This window comes from Hemitrygon akajei, chromosome 24, assembly GCF_048418815.1.
Source record: "Hemitrygon akajei chromosome 24, sHemAka1.3, whole genome shotgun sequence".
In the NCBI taxonomy this organism is placed as follows: domain Eukaryota; kingdom Metazoa; phylum Chordata; class Chondrichthyes; order Myliobatiformes; family Dasyatidae; genus Hemitrygon; species Hemitrygon akajei.
In genome coordinates, this window is record NC_133147.1 from 4,684,304 (window position 1) to 4,705,517 (window position 21,214).

The 21,214-nt window shown below is 49.5% G+C and overlaps 2 protein-coding genes across 13 annotated transcripts in view; both read right to left on the bottom strand.

Annotated features, from left to right (window-relative positions):
• LOC140715544 (histone deacetylase 6-like) overlaps positions 1–415 on the bottom strand; it is a 63,067-nt gene extending 62,652 nt beyond the window's left edge. Inside the window, exon 1 of the mRNA XM_073027899.1 lies at positions 258–415. Within this exon, the coding sequence (XP_072884000.1) occupies positions 258–415 (158 nt within the window). The remainder of the gene's footprint in view (positions 1–257) is intronic.
• A 15,378-nt stretch (positions 416–15,793) lies between these two features.
• LOC140715821 (uncharacterized) overlaps positions 15,794–21,214 on the bottom strand; it is a 207,158-nt gene continuing 201,737 nt past the window's right edge. For all 12 annotated transcript variants that reach the window (XM_073028226.1, XM_073028235.1, XM_073028234.1 and 9 more), the window contains one exon: positions 15,794–18,145. In XM_073028226.1, the coding sequence (XP_072884327.1) occupies positions 17,675–18,145 (471 nt within the window). In that variant the 3' untranslated portion in view covers positions 15,794–17,674. The remainder of the gene's footprint in view (positions 18,146–21,214) is intronic.

Sequence of the window (21,214 nt, forward strand, 5' to 3'; positions counted from 1 at the left end):
AAATCGCAGCATCTAATTCAGTGATAACAACTAGATTCCAAGAACCCGCTGGTGCGTGGACATTGCCTGGTGGAAGGACCGCTCCCCCCCCCAACGACGCAGGAGTGAGGGAGGGGCCCCCGAGGGTGTTACATGGCTGCCCCGAGCGGCGATCTGTCCTTGGATTCAGTGTTGCATCCTCGCCCCCGTCTCCCGGCCTGCCCGCAGAGGGCAACCAGCTCCAGTCCCGAAGGTGCAGGAGAGCCGCACTCTCCTACCCGGCTTCGGAGGGGAAGTGGAGGTGGCTGTCCAGCTGCTTATGGAAGCGACGTTGAGAAGAAGCCCTGTTCCCTGGCTGGTTGACGTTGTGGATTAGACCTCTTCCAGTCCCCGGTGTCACTGAGCAGCGCACACGCACAGGGAACTCGGGGGTCATAAACGCAACAGGGTCTGCAGATACGGCAATGAGGGGAAAATCTGCGGACGCTGGAAATCCAAGCAAAACGCAGGCCAGGCAACGCCGATGGAACGGAGTAAGCAGTTGACGTTTTGGACTGTGGCCCTTCATCTGGACTGGACAGAAAGATGAGAAGTTAGAGCAAGAGGGTGGAGTGGACAGGAGGAGGTGGTAGGCGATAGGTGAAACCGGGAAGGGCGGAGGAGTGAAGTAAAGAGCTGGGAAGTTGATTGGTTAAAGAGATAAAGGGCTGGAGAAGGTGGAATCTGGTAGGAGACGACAGAAGACCATTGGAGAAAGGGAAGGAGGAGGAGCGCCAGAGGGAGGGGATGGGCCGGTAAGGAGATAAGGTGAAGGTGGGAAAAGGGAATCGGGGGGATGGTGAAGGGGGGCAATTACTGGAATTTCAAGAAATTGACGTTCATGCCATCAGGTTGGTGTCTACCCAGATGGAATTTAAGGTTTTTCTCCTCCAACCTGAGTGTGGCCTCATCGTGGCAGTAGAGGAGACCATGGACTGACATGTCGGAATGGGAAGGGGAAGTAGAATTGAAATGGATGGCCTCTGGGAGATCCCGCTTTTTCTGGCAGATTAAGGTGCTGGGCGAAGCGGTCTCCCGATCTAAGCCGGGTCTCACCGATATACCAGAGGCCACACCGGGAGCAGATGACCCCAACGGACTGACAGGTGAAGTGTCACCTCACCCGGAAGGACCGTTTGGGGCCTGGAGGGAGGAGGTGTAGGGGCAGGTATGGCACGAATTTCGCTTGCAAGGATAAGTACCATGAGGGAGATCAGTGGGGAGAGACGACTGGACAAGGGAGTCGACAGATACTAGAAAGCTGGAGCAACACGCACACACGCACACGCACGCACGCACGCACGCACGCCAGGCAGCAATCTGTGGAGTTGACATTGCGAGCTTACTCAGAGAGTCAGGCAGCACCCATCCTCCTCTCTTCCCCCAGTGCCCCTCATTCTTTCTCCTATGGTCCACCCTCCTCTCCAGTCCTGTATTTCCCAGCCACCTGGCTTCCTCTATCACCTGCTTCGTACCCCCCCCCCACCTTTTTATTTGGGAATCTTCCCCCTCCTTTCCAATCCTGAAGAAGGGTCCCAACCCGAAACATTGACCGTTCATTCATTTCCCACAGAGATCCTCCAGCATCTCTCCCACCATCAAGGACGTCTTCAAAGGACAGTTCCTTAAGATGGACCTTAATGAGAATCTATTTTTCAGGACCCTCGCCCTCTTCCAGTTACTATCACCAGGGAAAAGGGCCAGCAGCCTATGGTCCCACAGTCAACAGTTTAGGAGCAGCTCCTTCCCCTCCACTATTAAATTTCTGTATGGTTCATAAACACAATATTTTGATGTTTTTTACACTGAATTTATTTTTAAGATATTGTTAGTGGATTTTGAAGCTTGTCGTAGCTGGGGCAGTAATGGGGGTGAGCTCCCTATTAAATGCCTCCAGTGGTGTGTGCCTCAAGTTGTTGTAAGGACGAGGCTGAGGACGAACCCGTGCAGGACACAGGCGCGGAGGCAGAGTCGTGAGGCGTTAGCACCGTCGCGAACGGGGAACCGGTATCCAGGAGAGTCTTTACACGGAGACAAGGTTCACGTAGAGTATCCAGGAAATGATGCGGAGCTTAGAACTGACAGTCCAAAGGAATCAGGAAACGAGGTTTACTCACACTAGAGTCGACCAACGAACTGGCAAAGCAGGGCTGTGACGCCCGAGTTTTATCCTACGTTTGCTAATGGGAACCAGGTGTGCTGTGATTAGTGGAACTGGGAATGACTGGAAATCAGACGAGGGGATTAAGGCCCAATTAAGGAGGTAATAGCAAGATGGGGAATGGCCAGATGGGTCCATGTCTACCACAGTGAGTACCATGGTGGGTACCAAGGGGGTAGACCGGTGATGAAATCTAGGGCGATGTGCGACCAGGGACAACCAGAGACAGGTAGTCCAGGGACGAAGTAATCCTGCAGGTGGCTGATGGGAGGCTTTTCCACAGGCACAGACGGAACATGCAGAGACATAGGAATGGGTGTCAGTGTCTATGGAAGGCTATCGGCAGGTTCATCGCTAGGGTCAGGGTTATCCCGTTGGGCTTCCTTTACTATGGACTCGACCTCCCAAGTGAGGGTTACCACCACGCAGGATGGTGGGAGGATAGTCCCTGGGCTGGAAGTGTCCTCCTTGGAGTCGTATTGGCAGGAGAGCACGTCCAGCTTCCCGTTCTTGGACCCCGGATGGTATGTGACGGAAAACTTGAACCATCCAAAAATTAATGCCCAATGGGCCTGGCGGGAGTTCAAACGTTTGGCGGTCTGGATACATCCTAGGCTCTTATGATCAGTCCAAACAATAAACGGTTGTTCTGCCCATCCAGCCAGTGCCTCCACTCCTCCAATGTTAGCTTGACCGCCAGTAGTTCCCGATTCCCCCATATCGTAATTCCGCTCAGCGGGGAACAGTCGGTGAGAAAAGAAGGCACAGGGATGAAGCTTTTCGTCCCGACTTGATTGTTGGGACAGGACTGCTCCTATCCTGGAGTCGGAAGCATCAACCTCAACAGTGAATTGACGGTAGGGTTCCGGTTGGACCACGATGGGAGCGGTTGTGAATCGCCTCTTCAGGTCAGTGAATGCCGAATCAGCCTCGGAGTCCCTACTGAAAGGTGTTGTAGGCGAGGTAAGACGGGTAAGGGGCGCCACCACCCGTCTGTAATCCCTAATAAGTCGGCAATAAAAGTTTGCAAACTCCAAAAACCACTCAAGTTGCTTGCGGTTGGTGGGTCTGGGCCACTCTTCCACCGCCTGGATCTTCTCGGGATCCGCTCTCACCTGCCCGCTCTAGGTGATGTAGCCCAGGAAGCTGACCGAAGGGACGTGGAACTCACACTTCTCCGCCTTTACAAATAACTTATACTCCCACAGTCTCTGGAGAACTAGACAGACATAGTGCATGTGCTTCTGGCGGCTGCTAGAAAATATTATGATATCATCTAGGTAGACGAACACGAAGCGATTAATAAAATCCCTCAGCACATCATTGATTAGGGCTTGAAAAATGGCGGGGGCATTGGTGAGGCCAAACGGCGTGACCAAGTATTCGAAGTGGCCCAAAGGTATATTGAAGGCCGTCTTCCACTTGTCTCCCTCCCTCATCCTGAGTAGATGGTAGACGCTACAAAAGTCCAACTTCGAGAAGATGGTGGCTCTGTGAAGTGGTTCAAATGTCGAGTTAATGAGTGGTAGTGGCTGCTTATTTTTAACTGTTATATTGTTTAGGCCTCGGTAATCAACACAGGGATGAAGTGACCCATCCTTCTTCTCTACAAAGAAGAAACCAGCGCCCACCGAGGAGGATGAAGGTTGAATAATGCCCACCACGAGGGACTCACTAATATATTTCTCCATGGCCTCTCTCTCTGGTCGAGATAAGTTATAAAGACGACTGGTGGGTAATGAGGCCCCGGGGTGAAGGTCGATAGTGCAGACATATGGGCGGTGCAGAGGCAGGGAAAGAGCCCGTTGTTTGCTGAATGTCAGGGTATTCTGTAGGGACTCCGGGCAAATTGAGGGTTTCCAAAACAGGCAAGGTCGCGGTAGCCTCCCTAGGGGATGGAGCTGACTGCACACAGGTGGCGTGGTAAAATGGGCTCCAGCTGGCTATCCTCCGGGTAGACCAGTCGACGTAGGGGTTGTGGTGGTTCAGCCAAGGATATCCTAAAACTACAGGGGCTTGAGGAGAATGGGTGAGATTAAATCGTGCCTCCTCTCGATCGTGTCCCGACAGAATCAAGGTCAGGGGTGGCGTACAGTGGGTAACCCGAGCCAGCAGTTTTCCGTCCAGTGCCCGGGACTCCAGAGGGGTACTTAACGGCTCCCGAGGTATTCCAGCCTGGTAGGCTATGTCCTCGTCCAGCAGATTTCCCTCGACACCGGAGTCCACCAAGGCGGATAGGGACAGGGACTGTTGTTGATAGTTCACGGTAGCCGGGATCTGCATCGGGGTCTGGGGGACTGAAGGGAGTGTCGTCCGGCTCACCAGAGCCCCCTTTCTACTGGTGGGCCCTCCCTTTTGGCCGCAGAGGACAGGTATCCCGGAAATGTCCCGGCTGGCTGCAATAGTAACAATCCCCAGCTCTCCGCCTCCCAAGTTGTTCAGCAGGGAAGAGATGGTTCTGTCCCAGCTGCATCGGTTCCTCCCCCAGGGTAGTGGGGTCAGTCGCAGCCGGAGCTATACTTGGAGCGGCTGGGGAAGGGAGGCTGGCTGAAGATGGTAAGGTTGACGTGGGCTGACCCAAGGAGCTTTTCTCTCAGATGAAGTCGATTATCTAGCCTGGTGGCTAGAGAGATCAGCGGGTCCAGGCTGTCCATGTTGTTGGCAATTCATCTTTTATCTTATCTGAGAGGCCCTGTCGGAACACTTCCCGTAGTGCCTCGTCATTCCACCCAGAGTTGTCTGCTAACATTCGGAACTCGATGGAGTCATTCCACCCAGAGTTGTCTGCTAACGTTCGGAACTCGATGGAGTATTTTGCTACGCTTCGCGAACCCTGACAGAGAGTTAGCAAGCGCTTAGCGGCGTCCTTACCGCGAATGGGCTATTCAAAGACCTTCCTCATTTCAGAGACAAAGGACGGGGAAGGAGAAACATGGTGGCCCATGCCAAGGCATCCCCTCGTAACGGCCCCATGATGTACGCAATCTTTGATCTGTCCGAGGTGTACGTATGTGGCTGTTGCTCAAAGACCAAAGAGCATTGTAATAAGAAGGCCCAGCACTTCCCTAGGTCCCCAGCGCAGGGTTCTGGTTCGGGTACATATGGCTCGTGAGGGGACTGTGTTGCTGATCTGAGGGGGTGTAGCCATCCCAGGCTGTGAGGTTTGTTCAGTCGGGGTTCTTGGAAGGGACAGGGTAAGGGAAGTGGGTACCCGGTCAACCTGCTCACTGACCTTCCTCAGATTTGGGGACAACACACGAAGGTTTTCCATGACCTCTCTGAGCAGTTGGTCATGGGCGCCCAGTAGGTGGCTGGCGCGGACCTGTTGCACGGAGTCCGTGTCTGCTGGGTTCATTCTGTTGCAAGGACGAGGCTGAGGACGAACCCAAGTGCGGGACACAGGCGCGGAAGCAGAGTCGTGAGGCGTTAGCACTGTCGCAAACGGGGAACCTGTATCCAGGAGAGTCTTTACACGGTGACAAGGTTTACGTAGAGTATCCAGGAAATGATGCGGAGCTTAGAACTGACAGTCCTAAGGAATCAGGAAACGAGGTTTACTCACATTAGAGTCAACCAACAAGCTGGCAAAGCTGGGCTGTGATGCCTGAGTTTTATCCTATGTTCGCTAATGGGAACCAGGTGTGCTGTGATTAGTGGAACTGGGAATGATTGGAAGTCAGATGAGGAGATTAAGGCCCAATTAAGGAGCAAGATGGGGAATTGCCAGACAGGACCATAACACAAATAGCCTCTGACAACCCAGTCCAGCTCCTGGCCTCATGTGGCTTAGCTACTGAGCCTGGTGGAACTGTTTCTGACAGAAGGGGCAAAGGAGGATTAGTCTAGTCCAGTGTTTCCCAACCTTTTCTTAGCTCAACGTCCCCCTAAAGCACCTTCATACTTGCCAAGGCCCCTCTCAGGCACAAGCTGGCTTACACAGTACCTGTGTGCTGTACAACAGCTTCAATATCAATGTGATCTGTAAGCTTGAAGGTTTTTAGCAAGAGTTGAAATATCTGGTTCAAGTTGTGACAGAAAAAGCCTCAAGTCCCCACAAGGAAAAATGTCAAAGTGGTTTCTGTTTTTTTGTTAGTATGTGGCTCTTCTCCAAAGACCAGGAAACTTCATATGACGGCGTGGCCACGTACCAGAAAAGCCAACATTTTTGAAAAGCAGTTTTGCCTCATCATTCTGAATTTCAACTATTTCTTCTTACAAGCTCTCTTCCTGTTCTTCCACCTTGCAAAGAAATGGGTTACTTACCCGGTCTGGAATTTCCAGATCGTTCAAATCCGTGAACTGATTCTGAAAATCCTTCTTCAGTGACTGCAGGTGTAAGCAATACTCTTGCAAATCACTGTCTGTGAAGAGAATGCCATACTTTCCAAGCAGGGAAACTGTGAGAACATTCCTCTCCCAATGTTTTGCTTATATATTTTCAATTTTCTGATAAAAATGGACACTGCACATTTTGCCTGGATAAATGGAAATTCTCACCCTGCAGTTATTGGAGTATACAAGTTGTATTGTTTGCTGTGTAACCAAAACTATGTAGTCAGCTTTGAGCTTGCTATTTGCTATGCATGTATCCAATTTAGTAGGAGAATGAAATCTTAAGAATGTAGAAGATAATGGTGTGTTAGTGAGAGGTAGCTAAGAGATGTAGATTAGAACATGATTAAATCAATGGGTAGAAACAATAGTAGCGGATGTACTTGTGATACGCAACTATAGACCGATTGGATATGCTAATGCAACTAAACCAGGAGATTGCTATAAAAAATGCTATGTACAAGGATCAGTGGGCAATCAGCGACTAGCTCAATGATTGTCTCAGCTTTGATTTGCAAATTAAAGTTTAACCCTTCTTGAAGAATCTTCTGCGTCTCCTGGTCGTTTGTGGGGCACGAGAAACCACGACACAGTTTCATATTTAGAATCTTCATTTTGTCATACAGATCAGCTAGATATGCCACATCTCTATGAAAAACTTGTTTTTTAAGCTTCTGTTGACTTTCAGCAAAAATTCAACCAGCGTCAAAAAGATGTTTTAAGCAGCAGCTTTTGACAGCCAACGCACTTCAATGTGAAGGAGCAAGTGTTCAAACTCTTCATTATTTTCTTGGTATGACTGGGGAAATATTCGCTATTTAATGGATGTGCTTTAATTTTGTTGATAGCAGGTATTACAAGAGTCATGCTTCAAAACAGTCACTGGCTGAGATTTTGGGCTGTGAGATGTTGATGACGGATTGCAAACAGACTTGGAATTTCAGCATGGTGACCTGTCATACATAGTGCTCCATCTGTTGGGCCAAAAAATCACGTTCCTAATTGGAATACTTTTATCCTCAGTATACATTTTGAGCTAATCATAGATTGGTTCTCCATTGACATTTGTTTTTAAAATTTACAAAAGAGAATCTCTTCACAAACTTTTCCATTTTTACTAATTAGCAATGCTTCATTGTCTCACACCGTTGACTCATCCAGTTGTATCCCAAATCCTGATTTTTGTAGCTGTGTGCATAGTTGATATTCAATGATTTCACTCATTTCAATGAGCTACAGAATTATTCAGAGGAACTTATTTTAAAATACTGGTATCCATTTTGAGAACAGCGGTGAGCATTTCTGATACAGCAGGCATTATTAATCTTTCACCAAGTGCATGTGTTTTTTCTGCACTTTACTATAATTATGGAAATATTATAAGAACCAATGAGACTACTGTCAAGTCATTTTTAGCTTTCTAGGCAAATGAGTGTGCAACACTTCAAATGCTTTCTTCATCTTCTGGAACTGAGTAATATCATAAGTAGCCTTTTCAGGGTGTCTTTTACAGAAGTGATCCTGCTTTCTTGATGGTTTCATTGCTTCATTAGACAGTATAGTATTACAAATAAGACACATGGGGCATCGCTGATCGGATGGGAATGGAATAAAACCATACTCCAGGTGTGTAACATTGTATTGACACACTTCCTGTTTCTTAGCAGGATTAGAATGCAAGGCTTCACCACCTTCAGACTCGTAGAGGTCACACCGTACGTATTTATCCATTGTTAACAGGGTTAAACTAATATGAAAAAATCAACACAAACTGGGAATGCCTATCAGATATTGATGATGGCAACGAGTTGACATAGATGGGATGATGGTAGTGGTACGCAAAGGAACGGTGAGGTGAAGATGAAGACGATCACAACAGCGAAAATTACATTGACAAGGATTCAGACTGGAATCTGAATATTAGTTGGGATAGAGCTGGTGTTTGGCAGGCTACCTTTGTACTATTCCCGTTAGCGTGATTGACCAAACACACAAGGTCTCATAATTATAGTGCTATAGTTAGGGTGATGTTTACTGCCCCCCCCAATAATCCTGAATGCCCCCAATTCTATTTTCCCTAATGCCCCCTTAGGACATGTAACTATCCCCGTTGGGAATCACTGGTCTAGTCCCATTATGCTGAGCAGTGGCACTCCCCAAGGCTGTGCGCTCATGACTGTGTCGCAGGATCCAGCTCAAACCGTGTCATCAAGTTTGCGGATGACACAACAGTGGTTGGTTTTATCAAGAGCGATGATGAGATGGAGCATAGAGAGCAAGTGGATCGGCCAGAGAAGAACAATCTAAGCCTGAACGTGGAGAAGACAAAGGGGACCATTGTGGACTTCAGGAAGGTGCAGATGAACCACCCTCCTCTATGAATACATTGCTCCTCGATAGAGAGAGTTCCTGGGAGTTCACATCACGGATGACCTCGTCTGGTCCCTTAATGTCACCTCCCTAACAAAATTGAGGCAAGCAAGGCTCTCCCCACCCTCAATCTTAACTGTGATTTACAGGAGTACCATTGAGAGTGTCCTGACAAGTTGCATCTCCATCTAGTATGGGAGCAGTCGAGAACTGGACCTGAAGTCCATATAGATGACTGTGAGAACAACTGAGAGGATCATAGGGGTCTCCCTACCATCCATTGTGGACATTTATCAGGAGCACTGAGTACGCAGGGTCCTTAGTATTATTAAGGATCCCACCGATCCAGCATCCTCTTTGACTTCCTACCGTCAGGCGGGAGACTCCAAAGCATAAAGACAAGAACAATCAGGATTAGTAACAGATTCTTCCCTCAGGCCATTCGGCTTCTGAACTCCGGGCCACATCGTCTTCAAAGCACCACTGGTTAATTTGTTCCATATCTTACAATATTCAGTATTAATGCACTTTAGTTTGTTATTTATGTGTGATTCATTTTACCTTCATCAGTTATCGTGTGTACTACTGTGCTTTACACCCTGGTTCGAAGAAACATCTTGTTTCTATATACATTATATGGTTATATACATATACAGTGCCTATAAAAATTATTCACCCCCCCTTGTAATTTTTCATGTTTATTGCTTTACAACATTGAATCACAGTGGATTTAATTTGGCTTTTTTGACACTGATCAACAGAAACGACTCTTTCATGTGAAAGTGAAAACAAATTTCTACAAATTGGTCTAAATTTATTACAATTATTGATTGCATAATTACTCACCCCCCTCAAGTCAGTATTTAGTAGATGCACCTTTGGCAACAATTACAGCCTTGAATCTATGTGGATAGGTTCATAAACAGCTTTGCATATCTGGACACTGCAATTTTACAAAACTGCTCAAGCTCTGTCAGATTGCATGGGGATTGTGAGTGAACAGCCCTTTTCGAGTCCAGCCACAAATTCCCAATTGGCCACTCCAGACATTAACTTTATTGTTTTTAAGCCATTCCTGTGTAGCTTTGGCTTTATGCTTGGGGTCATTGTCTTGCTCGAAAATAAATCTTCTCCCAAGTCACAGTTCTTCTGCAGACTGCATCAGGTTTCCCTCCAGGATTTCCCTGTACTTTGCTACATTCATTTTGCCCTCTACCTTCACAAGCCTTCCAGGGCTGCTGCAGTGAAGCATCCCCAGTGTGATGCAGTCACCACCATGCTTCACGGTAGGGCTGGTGTGTTTTTGATGATGTGTGGTGTTTAGTCTGATGGCCAAAAAGTTCAGTTTTGGTTTCATCAGACCAGAGAACATTCTTCCAGCTGACTTCAGAGTCTCCCACATGCCTTCTGGCAAACTAGCTGAGTTCATGTGAATTTTTTTCCAACAGTGGCTTTCTCTTTACCACTCTCCCATAAAGCTGTGACTGGTGAAGCACCCGGGCAACAGTTGTTGGATGTGCAGTCTCTCCCATCTCAGCCTCTGAAGTTTGTAGCTCCTCCAGTTATCACAGGTCTCTTGATGGCCTCCCTCACTAGTCCCCTTCTTGCATAGTCACTCAGTTTTTGAGGATGGCCTGCTCCAGGCAGATGTACAGCTGTGCCATCTTCTTTCCATTTCTTGATGATTGATTTATCTGTACTCCAAGGGGTATTCAGTGACTTGGAAATTTTTTTGTATCCATCTCCTGACTTGTGCTTTTCAATAACATTTTTGCGAAGATGCTTGGGGTGTTCTTTTGACTTCACGGTGTAGGTTTGCCAGGATACCAGCTCACTAGCAGTTAGACCTTCCAGATACAGGTGTATTTTTATGACTCTCAATTGAAACACCTTGACTGTGACTTCTAAAACCAATTGGCTGCACTGGTGATGATATGGTGTGTCATTTTAAAGGGAGGTGAATACTTATGGAATCAATTATTTTGTCCTTTATATTTGTAATTAATTTACATCACTTTGTAGAGATCTGTTTTTACTTTGATGCGAGTCTTTTCTGTTGATCGGTGTCAAAAAAGCCAAATTAAATCCATTGTGATTCAATGTCGTAAAACAATAAAACGTGAAAATTACCAGGAGGGGAGTGAGTACTTTGTACGGGCACAGTATATAGTTAAATGACAATACACTTGACTTGATTTGATTTACTAGTGCCTTAAAACAGATGGGCTCATCAGCCATGGTTGGCAGCTCATCTGGAAGGAAAACTCTGATCCAGATTGTCCACTGCCTTGTGGCTATGCCCACTCAGGAGGAAGGCTTCAGGAGTAAACCCCCAAGGGAAAAATCTGGAGCTGGAGTCCTACGTTGAGCTCAACACTGACTGGCAACTCCTGCAATGCCACTGGTGCCAAACTGTATTGGTCTCTGCCGTTCCTTTGGGTTCATCAGCCGTGTGGAGAGGGGGAGCCTGATGCATGGGCAAGAGCTTGCTCTTCAAATTGTACCGCCCAGGCTTGCATATCACCTAGACAGCTGGGATGCAACATTCATGGTCGACTCCGAACAATGGAGAGCCTCAAAATATTCCTATTGTAACTTACAATAAAATTTTAATGTCTCGCTGCCACAAAAGAACAGATTTTATTACCTATGTCTGTGATATTAAACTCGATTCTTGGCTGGATTTGGGATGTTACCCCTATGTTCAAGTCATCAATCTGCAAGGGGTGCACACCTCCTCCTTGCTGACGGTCAACACTGGCACAGCTCAGGGACACATGCGTCGCCCACTGCTCTACTCTCTCTGCACCCATGACTGTGTGGCTAGGAACAGCTCAAACGCCATCTATAAATATGCCGATGACACAACTGCTGTTGGCAGAATCTCTGATGGTAACGAGGCGGCGTATAGGAGTGAGGATGACTGAGTGGTATTGTAATAATAATGTTGTAGTCAACATAAGACCAAGGACTTGATTGTGGACTTCAGGGAGGGGAAGTTGGAGGAACACACACCAGTCTTCATCGAGGGATCAACAGTGGAAAGGGTGAGCGGTGTCAGGTTTCTGGGCATCTGAAGGTCTGTCCTGGGCCCAACATTTTGATGCAATTATAAAGAAGGCTTGTTAGCAGCTATGTTTCATTAGGAGCTTGAGGAGATTTGGTACGTCACCAAAGACTAGCAAGTTTCTACAGATGCTCCATGGGGACATTCTAACTGGTTGCATCGTCTGGTATGGAAGGGCAGAACAAACTGCAGAAAGTTGTAACCTCAGTTAGCTTTCCCAGCATCCAGGATGTATTTAAAAGGCGATGCCTCAAAAAGGTGGCATTTGTCATTAAGGACCTTCACCATCTCATTACTACCATCAGAGAGGAGGTACGGGAGCCTGAAGATACCCACGCACTCGCCGCTTTAGGTACAGCTTCTTCCCCTCTGCCGTCAGAGTTACATACTGACTTCGCTTCTTTGCCAGAATGGGACCCCCTCTCAGGGCCTCACGTCCGGCCTGGAAGTTGGGTGCACCTTCTGGGTTCCGGATTTTTGTGGCACTGGGGATGTGCTGATTCTAAGCCGGTGCCCCTACTGAAGCATCTTGGGAGTACACGGAACATCGGAAGCAGCGGGTTAGCTGCCGGGATTTTGTGTGTCCAGACAGCTGTGCCTTTTTCATGCCGACTCTCCAGGTGCAGAGCTCGGAAAAAGCGATGCAAGACTTTAAACATCGTATATCAGCAAGTTGTTTGCTATGTCTCCCCTCTCGCTGTGAAACAGGGACACCTCTTTTTCCCTTATTAGGGAGGGAGAGCGAGAGCCTGTGGTATGTTGAATTACCAGTTGAACAAGTATTTTTTCGGGGTACTGTGTCTATTGATGCTTTGCTGCACGCTTGAGTACTCTGAGGGTGCTGATGCTTTTTTTGATGGGGGGTGGTCGTGGCCTTGTTGCTGCTTCTGCATGGGAGAGGGAGTTGGGGGTGCTTTGGGGTTCTAACATTTCACTGTCATTCATTCTTTGGGCCATTCCTGTGTTTATGTCGAATAAGAATTTCAGGATGTATATTGTATAAATTTCTCTGACATTAAATCCTACCAAGGCAGCTATAGGGCGCTCCTTCCCTCCGCTAGCCTGCAGGTCACCCTTGGTCAAGGTGTAGCACCTGCTTAGCCCCCATGCCCCCCATCAGGATCATGTGAAGCCATTGGAGCTGGTAGTGGATGGTCGTACAAACAGTGTATCTCAAGTCCTGGTTATGCGACCACTGACGCCAGGCAGACAATCTCTGAAGAGTATTGATAATGGCTGGGGTCACCTGTCTTGTAAAGTCACTGCCCAGAAGAAGGCAATGGCAAACCACTTCTGTAGAAAAATTTGCCAACCACAATCATGGTCATGGAAAGACCATGACCACCCATGTCATACGACATGGCACATAGTGAACTAAAGATATAATTTCACACACACACATTCCTTATTGAAATTTATAGTATTATTATGCTTTGCACTGTACTGCTGTCACAAAAAAAAAAAACAAATTTCAACAGATGTCAGTGATATTAAACCCAATTCTGATCCTGAGATTTACATGGACACTCTCAAAACTCCAACTGAATTACAGGAGGAGGTTGGGGAGGTTAGGACTTCAGTCTTGGAAAGTAGGAGGTATAAAAAAATGTGATGCCTCCCCAGAAGCAGAATCAAAAACTACAGGGCACAGGTTAAAGGTGAGAGGGGAGATTTTATTGGAATCTGAGGGGCAACTTTTTTTGCCTCAAGAGTAGTCCATCTACAGAATGATCGGCCAGAGGAAGTTGAAGTGGGTATGTTAACACCATTTAAGACATTTGGACAGGTCAAGGAAAATGGGGCTGGTTTACATGAACATCAGGTCAAATGGCCTGTTTCTGTGCTGTGTGACTCTAGCACATTGGGGAATAGGAAAGGCTATTCAGCCCCACGAGGAACAGGATGACATAAATGCACTGAAGGTTGCTCTCTCCCTCTCACAGCATTTATCACCTATCCCTACCTGCCTGCTCGAGAAGATGTTGTCAGTGGAGAGTTTTGGGATATAGACCTGGTGAAGGTGTAGAAGAAGTGTGTGTGTGTGAGTGGGGGGGGGGGGGAGGTAATCTGCGGGTGGCAGTGTTCCCCTGCACCCACTATCCTTGGCAGAAGGGGGTATCAAAGTAGACCCAGGTGAGGGAGGGCATATGCTCTGCAGATGGTGCAGCCACTGCTGTGAAGGGAAGGAGTGTTTCAAAAGGTGGGGGGGGGGGGTGTCGATCGAGTGGGCTTCTCTGTCCCAAATGATGTTGAACCTCTAGAGTTACTGGCGCTGCACTCACCCTTGGCATGTGGAGAGTGTTAGGTCACATTGTAGGTGTGGGGACGGCAATGTGGTGGATGCGGAGTGCATGGACTAACTCCACCCAGTCAAGTGTTGAGTGCTCCATCGCACTCCTGACCTGTACACGGGGAGGGGGGAGGGCAGGGAGAGAGATCTTCGGATGTTGGGCTGAGTCACTCACCGTGGGATCCCCACTTTCCAGTTGAGGAATGAGTGAAAGGAAGCCATTGGACACAGATGACGTTAAATCCTCACAGAACCCTTGTAAATGGGAGGGACCATCAGCCTCTTAACCACATCACACCGAGCACAGGAAGGTGTTTTTACGTCCCTCTGCAGCCTGTTTCACTGACATTCCCCTCCTTCTCCTTGTCCCCTCAGTAACTGTGTGAAGCACACGTGCCTTTCTTGTTCATACAATGGCTCCGTATGAGTGCACACTTCCCAACCACCAGCACATCCTCCCCACCCCAACCGCAACCCTCCCTCCTCTCCAGTGACACACCAGTCCCTTAGGAACCATGTCAAGCACGCGTGCCCCTCCTGTTCATACAGCGGATTTGTATAAACTCACTCCTCCCAAGCCTCAGGACACCCTGTTCCCCCCTCCCAACATACCCACTCCCTCCTCCCTACCCCAACCACTTCCTCATTCTCCCCAGTCACATTCCTCCTGTAGCCACTTAGTGTATGTTTGTGCTCCTGGTCTTCTGCTGCTGTAGCCCATCTACTTCAAGGTTCGACGTTATGCATTTAGAGATGCTCTTTTGCACACCACTGTTGAGTTACTGTCACCTTCGAGTCAGCTTGAACCAGTCTGGCCATTCCCTTCTGACCTCTCTCATTAACAAGGCGTTTTCACCCATAGAACTGCTGCTCACTGGATGGTTTTTGTTTCTCGTACCATTCGATTTAAACTCTAGAGGCCGTTGTGCACGAAAATCCCAGGAGGTTGGCAGAATCGGAGATACTCAAACCACCCCTTCTGACACCAAAAATCAATTCGCAGTCAGAGTCACTTTGGTCACATTTCTTCCCATTCCGATGTTTGGTCTGAACCTCTTGACCGTGGCTGCGTGCTTCTATGCATTGAGTTGCTGCCACATGATTTGCTGATTAGATATTTGCATTAATGAGCAGGTGTATCTAACAAAGTGGCCACATTTGGTGCATGAGCTCATCCAGCTCATACCCTCCCCACAACCCTCAGAAAAACCTCAAAAGCCCCACTCCCCCGGCAAACAACTTTCCCCTTCCTTCTCCGCTCTAAAGTCAGGCTTGGGACAAACTTTACCCTAATCCTCCCCCCCAACCTACTCTCCCAATGCTCACTCATCACCCTTTCCTCCTTCTCTCCCCTGTCCCAAACGCCAACAAAAATACCTTAAAAGCCCCAGTCCCCCACCAAGCGACGCTCCTCTCCCCTTCCTCCAACCCTCTTGAGAAAGGCTTGGGACAAACCTCTACTCCAGTGACACCACCAACCGCCCCACCTTCTCCTCTCGACTCCAGGAGTGAGACAGGACGCCGCGGAGTTACAGGAAGACAGGGAGGTCAGAAGACAAGACACAAAAGGAGATTTTATTAAAATAAAACATCAAAAAAAAACAAAAACACAAACAGAGATGACTGGAAAACTACACAGGGTAAATTCTACCTCTCTGCCCCCAACTGCAGCCGCAGGAATAGAAGTACTCTGCTAGGCACAGTACATTAGAATATCAGGGCATCTATTTACAATTTCATCCTACATCCAAAGTGTACAGCCTATTTGGGGGTTGTGAGTGTGTGTGTGTATGTGTGTGTATATGTGTGAATGTGTGTATATGTGTGAATGTGTGTGAGTGTGTGTGTGTGTGTATGTGTGTGAGAGTGAGTGTGTGTGTGTGTGCGTGTGCGTGTGTGAGTGTGAGTGTGCGTGTGAGTGTGTGTGTGTGTGTCTATACGTATATATTTTAGTTCTCTATAGAAAGTGTCTCTCTACCTTCCCGACGTTTATCTGGTTAGTAAGCGTCCCGATGGCCTTCACGACCCTGCTAGCCCAGAGATGCGGGAGGGGGCTCGCTTCGGTTGGGGGTGGGTGTTTGGCCTTCCCAAGTCACCGGCGGAGAGCTAGCGCGATGCGGGAAGGGGAGGTGGTGAGGTTTTCCTTCCTGTTGAATGGCAGCTTGCTCCCTATCTCGCTCTCTGCCTGACTCATCCCCCCGCAACAGCTTGCTCTCTGTCTCACTGCCCGTGTATTCTCGGAGAGTGTCCATCCCAAACCAACCATTCCCTCTTGCCAATCACCTCACCGCAGGCTTGTCTGCTCCCTGGAGGAAGGTGAAGGGGTGGTGAGGAGGGGCAGCAAGGAGGACGTGCCGTGCTGTGGGAGGGGCAGTTTGTAGGGAGTGGCTAGGAGGAGAGTGTGCCATGCCGAGTGAGAGGTGGTGAGGGGAGAACGCCACACTGCAGGAGGGGCGGTGATCATGGGGGAGCACTGCAGGGCGGGGCGCTGAGGAGGGAGCGTCGGAATGAGGCATGGTGAGGAGGGAGCACTGCAGGGAGAGGAGTGTGCTACAGGCCACATCTGGTGGAGTAACAGCCCATCGTGTCTGCTGGGGAAGAACTCTGGGCTGTAACAGGGAGTGGAGCAGTGCGGTAGGGGACAGGACAGAGAGAGGTGGGTGGGAGGACAAGGGCTCTCTCCAACGAGTGGAGCAGTGCGGTAGGGGACAGGACAGAGAGAGGTGGGTGGGAGGACAAGGGCTCTCTCCAATGAGTGGAGCAATGCGGTAGGGGACAGGACAGAGAGAGGTGGGTGGGAGGACAAGGGCTCTCTCCAATGAGTGGAGCAGGGAGGGGGAATTGTGGAAGTGGGGTGGGGTTTATTCAGGCAAAGACCTCTGCCAACAGCGGGAAAGTTGGCAACACTCTTTCCCTCCCCCCCGCTCCCATGTCTCTGAGCTTTACAGTTGGCAGCGTCTCCCGAATCGTGTGCACCCCAGCATTGGAACTGTCTCTGCCTGAAGGTCCCTGGGGAGGGGTGGAAGGAAAATCAGAATTGGGAGGGCCAGTAGAGAGCTGATTGACCCAAGGACGGCCCCCTATGCTTCCTCCCGCACCACACTCCACTCCCATCGATGACAGATCCGACGGGATTGCCTCAGGAGAGAATTCCTGGCATCGGGCGGGGAAACTCTGGAGGCAAAAGGTATCACTGGTAAAGGTGCTGGTTAGTGTCGGATGACCTCAGGCTGACCCAGGGAGGACCGCGGGGACTAAAAGGGGCATCCCCGATGTCATGTACTGAGGCGGGGTTAAACAGGTCGAGGATAAACAGGTGGAGTGGTGGGGGCTGGTTTAGGAAGGTGTGATGCCACCATCCAATGTTCCAACAACTGTGCTCCCACAAACCACCTCCCTCCCGCCGTCCTCCGTAGTGTCCGGCGAGCCAGGGGAATCAGATGGTGACGGCGCACTGGAAGCAACGCTCCTTGTCGACCAGGACGTCGCAGAAGGAGGAGCGCTCGCGGGGCAGGAGGGCAGCCACGGCCGGCGGAGTGGCCTTGAGGCTGCGGTGCTGCGGGTAGCCGGCGCACACCCGGTAGGTCTCGAGGTCGCTGATGAGGTCCACCACGTCATCGACAGTGGTGAGCTGGGCAGGGTGGCTGCGGTAAAGACGGTGGCCGCGGGGCACGGCCAGGCCCCGCACCAGCACCTGGAAGAAGAAGCCCGGGCGGATGTGCACAGCGGCGTCCCAGACAGGCGACTTGCGAGATAGCTGGATGAGTTGGACGTCGGGCCCCAGCGAGGAGCACACCACCCAGGAGGCTGGCAGAGGCAACAGCATCAGGTCCTGCATGAAGTTCCGCAGCAGCGGCTCCAGGGACATCATCATGTAGGGAGAACCCAGGCTGAAGATCTGCGTGATCTGTGGGCAGCAAGGGGGAGAGAGGGGGAAAAGAGGGTTGAGTGAGGGAATGAGAGAGGGAGACAGGTGGGGGAGAGAGGGGAAGAGATGGGGAAGGGGGAAGAAGTGGATTGGGGAGAGGAAGGAAGAGGGGAAGGGGAAAGAAGGAGGAGAGAGGTGGCAGAGAGTGAGTGAAAAGAGGGAGGGAAGAAGGTAAGCAAAGGGGTTGAGGCGTGAGGGGGAGAGAAGTGGGGAGGCGTGCGGATAGGAAGGAGGGCAGATAAATCGGATAGAGGTAGGGGCGAGAGGAGAGATGAGAAAGGGGAAAGCAAGGGGGACAGAATGTACAGAAAGAGAGGGAGGGGAGAGAAGAAAAGGAGTTGTGGGGGAGAGAGGGAGTAATGGGGAGAGAAAAAAGTGGTTGTGGGGAGAGGGTAATGGGGAAGAGAGAAAAGGGTTTGTGGGGAGAGGGTAATGGGGAAGAGAGAAAAGGGTTTGTAGGGAGAGGGGTAATGGGGAAGAGAGGGAGAGGATGAGTGGAGGGGGAAAGGTGGAGAGAGGAAGAAGTAGGGAGAGGTGGGGAGAGGAGAGAGAGGGAAAAAAATAATCAGTCAGTGTATGGTTGGCCAGTGTCAGGCAGTGAGGTGCTTAGTCCGAGACCGCTGGGGTATCGGAGGCTGTTGGTCAGGCACAGTCCAAAGAGAGGCACTCGTCGTTCATTTCCCAGATTCCTCACTACCCAACTGTAGCACTCATTCGTCAGCCTACCTACACATTCGTCCAAGCTGTTACAGTCATCCTAAAGTGAATGTGCACACGAGGTGTACAGAGTAGAGTGGGTGTGTGTGTGAGAGAGGAACAATGTGTGCAGAGACACATAAAGGAGCGGTATTAAGTTTCTCAGTCTATCGAGCCTATCATGGCTGATCTATTATCCCTCTCAACCCCATTCTCCTGAGTTCTCCCCGTAACCTTTGATGCCCTGAGTAATCACTAACCTCCGCTTGGCCTCCACGGCTCTCTGCATGAGTAGAAGGGGAACACAAGAGGCTCAGAGTGGTGGGACACAAGCCAGTTCTGTCCAGAGCACCGATCTCCCCACCACTGAGGGACATCCAAAGGAAGTGAGACCTCAGGAAGGTGAGATCCATCATCAAGGACCCTCATCATCCCTCTTCTCGGTGAAGCTATCAGGCAGGAGGTACAGGAGCCTGAAGTCGCGCACATCAAGGTCCAACATCAGCTTCTTCTCCAATGCCGTTAGGTAGGAGGCACAGGAGCTTGAAGACCCACACTCACAGCCCACCGATAGCCTCTTTCCCACTGAGGGACATCCAAAGGAAGTGAGACCTCAGGAAGGTGAGATCCATCATCAAGGACCCTCATCATCCCTCTTCTCGATGCAGCTATCAGGTAGGAGGTACAGGAGCTTGAAGACCCACACTCACAGCCCACCGATAGCCTCTTACCCATTGAGGGACATCCAAAGGAAGTGAGATCTCAGGAAGGTGAGATCCATCATCAAGGACCCTCATCATCCCTCTTCTCGATGCAGCTATCAGGTAGGAGGTACAGGAGCTTGAAGACCCACACTCACAGCCCACCGATAGCCTCTTACCCATTGAGGGACATCCAAAGGAAGTGAGATCTCAGGAAGGTGAGATCCATCATCAAGGACCCTCATCATCCCTTTTCTCCATGTTGCCATCATGCAGAATGTACAGGAGCCTAAAACTCCACATCTCAAGGTCCAACAACAGCTTCTTCTCGATCGCCGTTGAGCAGGAGGTACAGGAGCCTGAAGACCTACATCTCAAGGTCCAACCTCGTCCTCTTCAGCTCTGCATCAGATTCTTGAACCTACCTGAAAAACCCTAACACTATCTCAGAATCTATTACATTATTTTAATTCTTGCTTGTTCTGTGTAAGTTAAGACCAAAAGACCATAAGTCATAGGAGCAGAATTAGGCCAATTGGCCCATCGAGTCTGCTCTGTCATTCCATCATGGCTGATTTAATATCCTTCTCAACCCTATTCTCTTGTATTCTCCCCGTAACCTGACTACTCAAGATCCTATCAATCTCCACATTAAATATACTTGACCTCCACAATCGTCCATGTCAATGAATTCAACACTTCACGGCTAAAGAAATTCCTCTTCATCTCTGTTCTAAAGGGACGTCCTTGTTGTTTGAGGCTGTGCCCTCTGGTCCTAGACCCCTCCACTATAGGAAACATCCTCTCCATGTCCACTCTTTTTAGGCCTTTCAATATTCAATGAGAATCACCCCCCCTCCCCCCCCCACACACACAGACACAGACACACACACACACAATTTTTCTTGTAAAATAATCCAGCGTTATATATTTTATGTTCAGTTGAAGTAATACATGTCTGTAACTCACTGTACATCTTTATTTATTAGCAATACGGTGTGGAATAGACCCTTTTTGGTTCTTTAAGCCCCACTGCCCAGCCACCTCCGACAACCTCAATTCCAGTCTCACCTAATCGTGGGCCAAAACTTTGAGGATTGTGCCGGGGGCAGCCCACGAGCATTGACACGCCTGACGGCAACTTACTTGCCCACAAGCCACCAACGCTAAGCCGCACGCCTCCGGAATATGGGAGAGAGCCAACACATTCACGGGGAGAATGTCCGAACAGCGGCGGGAATCGAACCCACCAGCGCTGGGAAGCGATGCCCTGACCGCCACGGTACCGAGCCGTCCTCACGATCAAATGTACTCCATGCAGGACAATAAACCACTCTGATCTCAATTCCCACCCATCGCCTTTAGCACTCCAGGTAAGAGCAGCTCACTGGGAAGAAGTTACAAAGGCACAATGAAAATCTAAATAATGTCACATTGACTAGGTCTCCTGTTTGCACTGTCCTGAAATATTGGTAATGGACTCCTTCATAAAGTACTGTGAATTCTGCTTAGGGACAGAGAAAGAGACGGGCGGCAAGATAGCTAGAGTGAGAGAGAAAGTGACAGACAGAGAGAAAGAGGGGAGAGAAAGGAAGCGAGGGCGAGGAGGTGGAGGGAGGGGGCAGAGAGAGAGGAGGGGCAGGGAGAAGGG